Source organism: Artemia franciscana, unplaced genomic scaffold (genome assembly GCF_032884065.1).
Source record: "Artemia franciscana unplaced genomic scaffold, ASM3288406v1 Scaffold_284, whole genome shotgun sequence".
NCBI lineage: Eukaryota > Metazoa > Arthropoda > Branchiopoda > Anostraca > Artemiidae > Artemia > Artemia franciscana.
The window spans coordinates 101048-113162 of NW_027063596.1; the positions used below are offsets into that span (position 1 = coordinate 101048).

General features: G+C 35.6%; 1 protein-coding gene across 1 annotated transcript in view; it reads right to left on the reverse strand.

Moving 5' to 3' along the window:
* The window catches only part of LOC136043023 (zinc finger protein 816-like), a 54287-nt gene continuing 42172 nt past the window's right edge, over positions 1–12115 (reverse strand). Inside the window, exons 6-9 of the mRNA XM_065727910.1 lie at positions 9355–9481; positions 7425–7586; positions 6432–6596; positions 1–1157 (exon numbers count right to left, since the gene is read on the reverse strand). Coding sequence (XP_065583982.1) covers positions 175–1157; positions 6432–6596; positions 7425–7586; positions 9355–9481 — 1437 coding nt within the window. The 3' untranslated portion in view covers positions 1–174. The remainder of the gene's footprint in view (positions 1158–6431; positions 6597–7424; positions 7587–9354; positions 9482–12115) is intronic.

Genomic DNA, 12115 nt, shown 5'->3' on the forward strand with positions numbered 1-12115 from the left:
TTTATGTAGACAACCATTTATTACATAAATTACATTTGTTACCATCAGCCAAATAATTATCACTATTTTTCACAGCTAAGGAAACGGCTTCTCACCTGTTTACATTCTTAGATGGCTATTGAAATTTGCTTTCTAAGAAAAGGTTGCCACATATATCATCTTTAAATGGTTTTGTCATCTGTATCCACTCTTTAGTGTGTTTAAAAAAGGCGCTCGAGAAAAAGTTTTATCACAAACATCACACTTGGACAATTTCTCACTCGTATCCATTCTTTGATGGGTGTTCAAATTTAATGCGTGGGAAAAGGTCTTGTGACAAACATCGCATTTAGATGACTTTTCACCAGTATGCGTTCTTTGATGGGTGTTTAAATGTGCTGCTTGAGAAAAGGTTTGGTCACAAACATCACACTTAAATGGTTTCTCACCCGTATGAATTCTTTTATGTGTCTTCAAGTTTGTAGCGTGAGAAAACATCTTGTCACACGAATCACATTTAAACGGTTTATTACCTGTATGCATTCTCTGATGTATCTTCAAAGTTGGAGCGTGAGAAAACGTCTTGTGACATACATTACATTTAAACGGTTTATCACCCGTATGAACTCTTTGGTGCCTGTTCAAACTACCCAGTTCAGAAAAACATTTTTTACATACATCGCATTTAAACGGCTTCTCACCAGTATGAATTCTTTGATGTGTTTTCAAACTTGCTGTGTTAAAAAAGGTCTTGTCACATACATCACATTTTTTACCCGTGTGCATTTTTTTCGAGTTTTCACCCGTGTGCATTCTTTGATGGGTCTTCAAATTACCTGCTTGAGAAAAGTTTTTGTCACAAACATTACACTTAAACGGTTTCTCACCTGTATGCACTCTTTGGTGCCGGTTCAAATCGTGAACTCGACAAAAGATCTTGTCACATACCTCACATTTATAAGTCTTTTTGTCTTTACAAGTTCTTTGACATCTTTCCAATTTTCTATACTTTTTACTTTGTAGGGGATTTTTCAAACCTGTTTTCTGATTTTCTAAACCTATTCCTTCAGATTCTGATGCAAATCCATTTGAAAAACCGTTTGTAGAGGAATTCTTTGAAACAACTAGTGATGTATGTCCCTGTAAGTGTAGTCCAGACATGTATGGTAAAAAGTGACCTAAAATGAGTGACGTAAATTGACCTATAAAAGTCTACAGAGTAAAAAAAAAAGAGAAGAAGAGCTAAGAGCTCATATGGCACTTGTGACGAGGCAAGAAGAGCCAAGAGCCAAGAGCTCATATGGTATGAGCTCTAACGAAATTCTAAGAATCAATATATTGAATTAAAAAGGAAAATAAGAGGCTTAATCCCAGTCAGGATTTAAAATAAGAGCTCTGAGTCACGATGTACTTCTAAATATCAAAATTCATTAAGATCCGATCACCCACTCGTAAGTTACAAATATTTAATTTTTTCTAATTTTTCCTCTCCCTTTAGCCCTGCAGATGGTCGAATCTGGGAAAACGACTTTATCAAGTCAAATTGTGCAGCTCCCTGACACTCCTACCAATTTTCATCGTCCTAGCACGTCCAGAAGCACCAAACTCGCCAAATCACTGAACACCTCCCCCCAAGTCCCTAAAGAGAGCGAATCTAGTACGATTCTGTCAATCATGTATCAATGACATTTGCTTATTCTATCCACCAAGCTTCATCCAGATTCCTCCACTCCAAGTGTTTTCCAAGATTTCCCCCTCCAACTCACTCCAATGTCAAAAGATCTGGTCGGGATTTGATATAAGAGCTATGAGACATGAATTCCTTCTAAATATCAAATTTCATTAAGATCCGATCACCTATTCGTAAGATAAAAATACCCCAATTTTCACGTTTTCCAAGAATTCCGGTTTCCCCCTCCAACTCCCCCCAATGTCACAGGATCTGGTCGGAATTTAAAATTAGAGCTTTAAAGCACAAGATCCTTCTAAATATCAAATTTCATTAAGATCTGGTCACCCTTTCGTAAGTTACAAATACCTCAATTTTCAAAATTACCCCCCCACTCCACCAAAAAGAGCAGATTCGGTCCAGTTATGTCAGTGACGTATCTTAAACAGGTTTCTATTCTTCCCATCCAGTTTCATCCTGATCTCACCGCTTTAAGTATTTTCTACGATTTCCGGTCCCCCCAACTGCCCCCCCCCCAATTACGCTTGATCCATTTGAGATTTAAAATAAGAGATCTGAGTTATGAGGTCCTTCTAAATATGAAGTTAAATGAAGATCCGATGACTCCTTCGTAAGTTAAAAATTCGGCATTTTTTTATTTTTCAGAATTAACCCCCCCCCCAATAGAGCGGATCCGTTCCAATTATGGAAATCACGTATCTAAGACTTCTGCTTATTTTTCGCACCAAGTCTCATCCCGATACCTCCAATCTAAGCGTTTTCCATGATTTTAGGTTTCCCACCCCAAAATCCCCCCAATGTCACCAGATCCGGTCGGGATTTAAAATAAGAGCTTTGACACACGATATCCTTCTAAATATCAAATTTCATTGAGATCCGATCACCCGTTCGTAAGTTCAAAATACCTCATTTTTTCTAATTTTTAGAATTAACTCTCCCCCCCTTCCAACTACCCCAAAAAGAGCGGATCCATTCCGGTTATGTCAATCATGTATCTAGGACTTGTGCTTATTTTTCCCACTAAGTTTCATCCCAATCCCTCCACTCTAAGTGTTTTCCAAGTTTTAGGTTTCCCCCTCCCAACTCCCCCCCCTAATGTTATCAGATTCGGTCGGGATTTAAAATGAGAGCTCTGAGACACGATATCCTTCTAAATATCAAATTTCATTGAGATCCGATCACCAGTTCATAAGTTAAAAATACCTCATTTTCTCTAATTTTTCAGATCCCTTCAGCCCCCCAGATGGCCGGATCGGGGAAAACGACTTTATCAATTCAATTTGTGCAGCTCCCTGACACACCTACCGATTTTCATCGTCCTAGCACGTCCAGAAGCACTAAACTCGCCAAACCACTTAACCCCACGCTTTTAACTCCCCAAAGAGAGTGGATCCAGTCCAGTTACGTCAATCAAGCATCTACGAAATTTATAAGCGTTTTCCGGTTTCCCCTCAAACTCCTTCCAATGTCAACAGATCTCCCTGACACACCTACCAATTTTCATCGTCCTAGCACGTCCAGAAGTGCCAAACCCGACAAAACACTGAACCCCACCCCCTAACTCTCCCAAAGAGCGGATCCAGTCCGGTTATGTCTCCGGACTACGACATATATAAGCGTTTTCCATGATTTACAGTTTCCCCCTTCAATTCCCCCCAATGTCAACAGATCTGGTCGAGATTTGAAATAAAAGCTCTGAGACATAAGTTCCTTCTAAATATCAAATTTCATTAAGATCCAGTCACCCGTTCTTAAGCTAAGAATGCCTCAATTTTTCTAGTTATTTCAGATTAACCACCCCCAGCTCCCCCAAACAGACCGGATCCGTTCCAATTATTTCAATCTCGTATCTATAACTTGTGCTTATTCTTCCCATCAAGTTTCACCCAATCTCTCCACTCTAAGCGTTTTCCAAGATTTCCCGATTCGAATTAGTTTCTGGTTTCCCGATTCGACTTGAAAATGGAGAATCTGAGACATAAGATTCTTCTATATATCAAGTTTCATTAAGATCCAATCACCCATTCGTAAGATACTTCGATTTTCACGTTTTCCAAGAATTCCGGTTTCCCCCTCCAACTCCCCCCAACGTAACCGGATCTGGTCGGGATTTGAACTGAGAGTTCTAAAGCACAAGATCCTTCTAAATATCAAATTTGATTAAGACCTGATAACCCGTTCGTAAGTTACAAATACCTCATTTTTTTCTAATTTCTTCAAATTACTCTCCTCCCCCAACTCCATCAAAGAGAGTGGATCCAGTCCGGTTATGTCATTCACGTATGTTGGACTTGTGCTTATTCTTTCCAACATTTTTCGCCCTGATCTCTTGGCTTTAAGCGTTCCCCAAGATTTCCCCTCCCCCCGATGACACTGGATCCAGTCGGGATTTAAAATAAGAGATCTGAGTTACGAGGTCCTTCTAAATATGGAATTTCATTAAAATCAAACTACTCTCTCGCAAGTTAAAAATAACTCAATTTTTCTGATTTTTAGAATTAACCCCCCCCCCAAATCCCCCAAAGAGAGCGGATCCGTTTAAGTTATGTCAACCATGTATCTAAGACTTGTGCTTAATTTCCCCACCAAGTTTCATCCCGATCTCTCCACTCTAAGCGTTTTCCAAAATTTTAGGTTCACCCCCCCCCCCACCAACGCCCCCCAATGTTAGCGGATACGGTTGAGATTTAAGGTAAGAGCTCTGAGAAACGATTTCTTTCCAAACATCAAATTTCACATTTCATGTCACTCCTTAGTAAGTTAAAAATACCACATTTTTTCTAGTTTTTCAGAATTAACCCTCCTCCCAACACCCCAAAGAGAGCAGATCCGTTCCAGTTATTTTAATCACGTATCTAGGACTTGTGATTATTTTTCCCACTAAGTTTCATCCCGATCTCTCCACTCTAACCGTTTTCCAAGATTTTATGTCCCCCCTAACTCCCCCAATGTCACCGGATCCGGTCGGGATTACTAATAATAGCTCTGAGACACGGTATCCTTCCAAGCATCAAATTTCATTCAGATCCGATCACTCCTTCGAAAGTTAAAACTACCTCATTTTTTCTGATTTTTCAGAATTACCCCCCCCCCAACTTACCCAAAGAGAGCAGATCCGTTCCAGCTATATCAATCACGTATCTAGGACTTTTATTATTTTTCCCACCAAGTTTCATCTCAATCCCTCCACTCTAAGCGTTTTCCAAGTTTTAGGCGCCCCCCAACTCCCCCAAATGTCACCGGATCTGGTCGGGATTTCACATAAGAGCGCTGAGACACGCTATCCTTCCAAATATCAAACTTCATTAAGATCCGATCACTCCTTTGTAAATTAAACATGACTCATTTTTTCTAATTTTTCAGAATTAACCCCCCCCCTCCAACTCCCCCAAAAAGAGAAGATACGTTCCAGTTATGTCAATCACGTATCTAAGACTTGTGCTTATTTTTCCCATCAAGCTTAATTCCAAGCCTTCCACTCTAAGCGTTTTCCAACATTTTAGGTTCCCCCCACCCCAAGTCTCCCCAATGTCACGAGATCCGGTCGAGATTTAAAATAAGAGCTCTGAGAAACCATATTCTTCCAAATTTCATCGTCCTAGGTTACCTGGAAGTGCCTCAAGTAGCAAAACCGGGACAGACAGGCCGACCGACAGAGTTTGTGATCACTATTTGTCACTTGGTAGATACCAAGTGCCATAAAAACGAATAAACTAAATTAACGAAAAAATATCTTTCAAAATGTTTTAAAAGTCCACAGAGTCAAAAAGTAGTATGTCTTTCGATATCTTTTAATAACTAATTTTATTTTTGATCCCTTTTCTCTCCCTCATGATGATACTTATTTTAGTTTTAAAAATAGTTATTCTTATGAAACAAAAGGAAAATAAAGTTTCGAACGATCAAAAAGTATACCAAGGGGTTCAACAAACCAAAAGTGAAGGATAGGAAATGTTACAACATATATTAGGAATTATTGCAACTAAAAGAGATAGTACTAAAAGGATTTACATCATATGTTGAATGTATATATTTTTTTTTTGCCTTCAAGCCGCAAAGTTTTTGATTTGAATAAAAAACGAAGAGAGTCACGTTTTCCTCAGGTCTTAGAAATCCAAATAGTTTCAACAGTTCAAATAGGGATAAATCCTTTTAATAAACAGTGAAAAGCAATGACCTCCCCAAAAAACGGAATATTTCGATCACACATTTAGCGACACCATCATCAGCAAAAATACGGTATTTTTTTGTAGTTGTTTTTCACTGTCTATTGAAAGGATTTATCCCTATTTGAACAATTATTTTTACGACCTGAGGAAAACGTGACTTCGTTTCAATTGTCCTCGCTTTCTTCTAGCTTTATAGGCTGTTCAGTCTAGCTTCTAGGCAGTTCAGATCAAACCAGCCAATTTTCTGCTTATTTCAAATTCAACTTGAAATCAAAATATAAGACAGATTTACGTCTTAATTTATTAAGAAATAAATGCACTATAAATATAAATTGTATAATTTATACAGAAATGTAGTTTTAAGGCTTATTATCCAGCTTATTGAAAAATAATAAAACCCACCAAACCAATCTCAAGTGAAAACTTTGGAATTGTTCATAAAAGACTACAAAAACCGTTTGGCAAACATCTGCACATTAGAATAAGATAAAACAAAAGTTCTATCATAAGATTAAGTCTATTTGCCCTATTCTTTTCCAATAAAATATAATAAATGCATTTCAATCAACAAAAACACATGGTTTCAGATGTACCTTCATTGTTAGAACATTTGGATTCCTGGGTGTCGTATTCAAATTTACATGGTCCTGAAATGCTAAGTAAATTAGGCAAAGGATCGTCTTCACGTTTTGGTGACAAAAGATGGTTTGAAAATTGCAACGGCTTCTCATTGTCACCTGGTAAAGCATCTCCAACTTCTAAAACAAAATTTATATAAGACAGACATAGAAAAATATAACAGCATTATTAAAAAATAATGCTTAGTAACAAATCTGATTTTTCTTTCTAGTTACGTGTAAACATTAATATATACAGATAATAAAGGTATGCATAAAATCAGATGTATATGGAGGTTTTTTCATAAATCTTTTTAAAATCAACGTTTTATAAAAGAAAAGAACACCAGAAACACTCAATGAAATTCATTCCCGTGAAACGAATTAAAACGTGAAATCTATAACATAGACCGAGTTGATGGATAAGTTTAATTAAGGATAGGACTAATGTATTGAATAAAAAAACAAAAACTTAACATTTACCAGCTTAACAATCACAAGCAAATAGACAACTAAAATTTGAAAATACCAATCAATTGAGGTTTTCTGCATTAGTTCACAAAGCATATAATACAAAATATAGTCTCTCAAAGTTTATCAGTTGAATTCAAAAAACTTTATTCCTCTCTTACATGTGTAAAGATTAGATATTTTCATCTGAACCTCATAACTAACCCTGCAAGGCAGAAATATTTCGTTCGTCATGTCTGCACAGAGAAATGATTTAATGAAAATTTCTCTACCACATGATTAATTGTCTAACGAAACTTAGAAATTAATGGGTTTTTGCACCATAAAGAAGTCACTTTTATCACCCCTCAGCTCTTAATTGTTAGATACAAAAACAATTGCAGTTACATTTTGTGTTCCTAGACCACTTAATGAGCAAGGAAAAAAGGGGGAAAATTATTTTTAGAGCAAAGTGGCGTTTCATTTATTCTGTAACAGAAATTTAAATGCAAAACTTACCGTTTTTAAAGAAAAAATCCTCAATGACCATGATGGAATTGGCCATTTTTTGAATTTGTGGCAAGTCCATTAAAGATGTTGTAACAGAGTCAATGCAAATAATAAGAAGTACAATACTGTCATCAAAACTTGGATACAACACAGATTTTAGTCGGGAGAGTCCTAATATACAAAAGATATAAGGATTGATCGTTTCTAATTGACTACATTATGACTTTTAATCAATGCAAAGCAGATTTTATCTTAGTACAGTTGAAAAAAAGGCTCAACTTCCTCAGATATAAAGGCATCACAAATCTGATTATTTTTTTTCTAGGGAAAAAAAAATCCAAAAATTGTCTTTTTCATTCAACTTAGATTTAAAGTACTGTTTTAGATTTTAATTCATAATAAACTTTCACAGTAAAATTCCAAATGCAACTGTTAGCTTAATCCCTTATATATATTCTGTCAGTAAGTTTTCCAATCCGAAATCTTAGAAAAATTTGGTCTAATTCCTGAAATGAAAGTTTTATCTGTGGTTTTAATGCTGAAAACATTATAAAGTATAGACCTATTATGCATGTCATTATGTTTTTCCAAGAAGTTATATCTAGCTGTTCTTACTTTTTGGACCTCAAGAATGTGGCAATACATCTCAAAATTAGATCAAAACAGATATTTTGTAAAGCCCTAGGGCCATGACAATTCAAAACAAAAAAGCAAATTAACTTTACAATATTCAACATTGTATAAACATAACAGAAACAAAGAACAAAAATTACAAAATTTTACTTCTGCATTCCATTGTCAACCTGAGAAATTGTCCAAAACTTTTAAATCTTGTAAAACATTCATCCCTCATCAAATTCACCAGCCATCTGCCATCAAACCTACACTTCATTTCTCATCTCACTCAATTCTACACAATCACATGACCCTTACTCTCATTAATACTTGCATGGATTTGGCCAAAGTAAGGACCATCTTGCTTACATTTTTATATTATATTTCGAGGGTTTCTGTGGCTAAGTCAGTACTTATATATTTTCTTAAACCTTTGTGAACAACCTTAAGATGGTAAAACAGATTAGATTATCGAAATTTTTGGTGACCAAAATAAACTTCAATGATTTTCAGAATATATTTTAATGATTGCCAAGTATAATAGAAAGGGCAGCCACTGGTAAAGGACCTAAATAAATGTTTTGAAGTTGTTTAAAAACTTGAAAGTTTTTGAAGAAGACCCAAAAACTTGATAAAACTAAAAGGGATTCTTATTGATTAATTACTTTAAAACATCTACATTAAACACAACAATAAATATTTTTTATACATGGAAAATCAGCAAGGCCTCAAAAACTATTTAATACTAACTGTGCTTTGAGACTACTGGCTGATAGTCTTAATGATTTTGAAAATAAATGAAGATAAAATGTGAGTGAACTGAGCACCAATATTCAAGTATGTAAATATGCAGCACTGACACCTCAAGGTCTAAACTGGCAGTGCTAATTTCCACTTTGTGACCCTTTGGCCAAGACGTAATGGGGGACTGGGGGCCAGAAATCTTGTACTTTCGCACACAATCCCTCCTTACCTTTCCCATATTCCTCCATGTGCCCATTTAAAGCTGGTTTAAACCTGCCTGAGATTACTGAGTAGCATCACTGGCCCCTATTCCAAACAAATAAACTGGCTATGCAGGAACCAAACCTGTACTCCATGGACAAAGGATTTCTAACTGAGAATGCTTTCCACTTAGCCAGGAATACCAATATGACCATAGTAAAACAACTATTTAAAAAAGGAAAATATTGAAAAAAAGCCAAGAGGGACTTACAGCCGTTTTCACTACTCTTCTATACACTTTATATTTTACTAGACAAACTGTTTTAAGGCAGGTGTCAAGAAAGCTCCAGCAGGGATTGCATTTACTTAAGATGCAAACTAGCATGGTGGATGCCTAGCTGGTAAAAACCAAATAAACTGGCTAAGCCAGGAATTAAACCTGCATCCCTTGGACAAAGAAATCCCAATCCAGAGTGCCAACCACTTAGCCAGGAACACAAATGTGACTAAAGAACAACAATTATTTGAATAAAGAAAATATTGAAAAAAAACTAACTCAATTTATGGTTGCTACCATTTTCTCTACTGGCCCACAAACAATATATCTTATTTGGAAAATTTAATTTTAAGACAGATATCAACAAAACTCCATCAGGGACTGTATTTACTTAAGAAAAAACCAGCAATGAGAATACTCAGTGTTGTGATATTCTAATCATAAAATAACAAAAAAAGTGAATTTACATTTGCTATTTATTTTCCAAAAACTCATTTAAGCAAACTCATTTAAGCAAAACCATTTGGAACATCAATATGCCCATGGTTGGCCTAGAATCTATCTAAAATGCTTTACAACAGAAGGGACAAATTTTTAGCAAATCAGGTGCCCAGCCTTAATGCTGCTCTGTGTCATCTCTGAAAAACAATTAAATTATATCAGATGTATTTTGACACTTCCAAGACTTTTAGCTAAATCTGTGAAATAAGGGGCCAGGTATTTGTTCAAAATTTATACAATGTGAAAAGAGCACCAGGGGGTTAGGTTAAGAAAATGCAATTTTCAGGGATGAATCTACAGACTAAAGTATGTACTGGGAAGGTATTTTGAATTACCTACCTCTACTCCTTCTCCTGCTAGAGGGTCCTGACCTTTGATAACTTTAAAATTCTGTGTTATTAAAGTGGAACCTTGCAAAATAGATCCTCTGCTTACATGAAGTACAAAAAAAAATGGTTTCAGCTTAACAACATTCCTCAATTCCACTTTATAAGGTTTTAAAGATATGCAAATATATTTCCTGAATTTTTGAAAAAAACCCATTGATATGGCTTAAAATTCTACTGAAATAAAAGGACTTACATTTTAAGAACTAAAACAAGAGTAAAAGAAACGGATAATTGAAAATTAAGGTAAATGTTGTTTTGTCAAACTTTTGATATTCTAGGTATAGGCCTGTTAAGTAGGCAAATTTCTAAAACTTGGAAATCAGAAAAGGGTAAACATAGAAGCTTGGAAGTACCTTCCCAGAGTATGTTTTTGGCCCTGGATTCATTACTGAAAGTTTTATTTTTCTAACCCATTCCTTTTCCAAGATAGTGAAAAGTAGCTAAACTAGAATTTTACCTACTTTTGGCCCTAGATTCATTACTGGAAATTTCATTTTTCCTGAACTAATCCCTTTCTAAGATAGCAAGAAGTAGCCAAAATAGAGTTTGACAAGAAAATTTGTCCACAGCACTGTAAGGAAAGGCTGAAATATAAAGAGTTCTGCTTAAGATGCAAGACATCTTGAAGTATCTAGTAAAAATAGAAATTGCATTAAACATGCTTTAAGAAGTGTGTCATATTTTTTCTGAAAATGTGCTTTCTGTGTCACCTCAGATTCCATATTGTTTCACAAAATGTGTCATATTTTTTCACTATAAATCATATTTAATTGTCAAATCTTTATTTAGAGATTTGAACGTACAATCTTTTCCAAATCAGTTCAAAAAGGAGTAAACTCAATTTTATACTATAATCTTGGGATTGTGACATTTTTATGATGTATGGGGACTTTTTTAGAAAACAATTAGGCTACAGAAGGAACTGCCTGTGTTCAACTATTGACTTTAGGGCTCTGTTGATCTAGTACCCAAATTGGAACTATGTGTTGTTGGTTGGTTTTGAGCTGGTTTTGGTGCATGGGGAATCCCAGCAAGTGAGTTAGATGGGAACATGTGAATATGATCATCAAGGTTATAGTCCAACAGAACTATTACTACAGTAGACTAGTAACTGAAAATTAAGCTAAAATTTTGTTTTGTCAAAATTTCAATAGGCATGTGTGTCATGTAGGCAAATTTCAGGGCCCTCTAGAGGGAGAAGGAGCAGAGGTGGGTACTTTAAAATAACTTCCCAGGACGTACTTTAGCCTGTAGACCCATTCCTGAAAGTTTTATTTTCCTAACCTAAAACATTTTTGAGATAGCAAGAAGTCAATTAAGTAGAATTTCACCCTTCATTCTACTATTTAGACAAAAAAAAACAGTGTTCAAGTCTAAATAACCAAGTACCTAAATAACCATAATAAACTTACCCCTAATCTACAGATGGGGAACCTGACCTCAATTTTTTCTGTGAAAATGTTAAAATAAAATGTAGGCTACAAGCCCTTCTTGCAGTCCAGAGGCAAAAAATGACTTTTCTCAAAGTCATGTGCCCAAAGATATTCAAATTCTCCGCCTTTTCTCGATCTAGCAGACGTTTAAAGCTGTTTCCTGATTTGCGTTTGATTCGACTCGCGAAAGCTAGCTCAAAAGTTGACTTTTTTCTCTGCTGCCGTTTTATTTAAGTCGACCGAGCAAGTCAACAGAGAATCGCCAATCGAACGCTTCACTGGCAAAAAATCCAGATATTGGTTGCCTGGCCCTTCATTTCATAGATTTAACTAAAAGTCTTTGAGGCATCTTATATCAAAATACATCTGACACATTTTAATGTTTTTTTTTTTAAGAAGACATAGGAGGTCATTAAGGTTTTGCCTTTGCTGTGCTAAAAATTGTCTTAAAAAGTGCCAAGTTTAGAGAGTTATTTTAATGTTCTTCTTGCTGATCAGTATAATTGTTTTTAAAATTCCTTCTGTTTAAAGCCTTTTAGG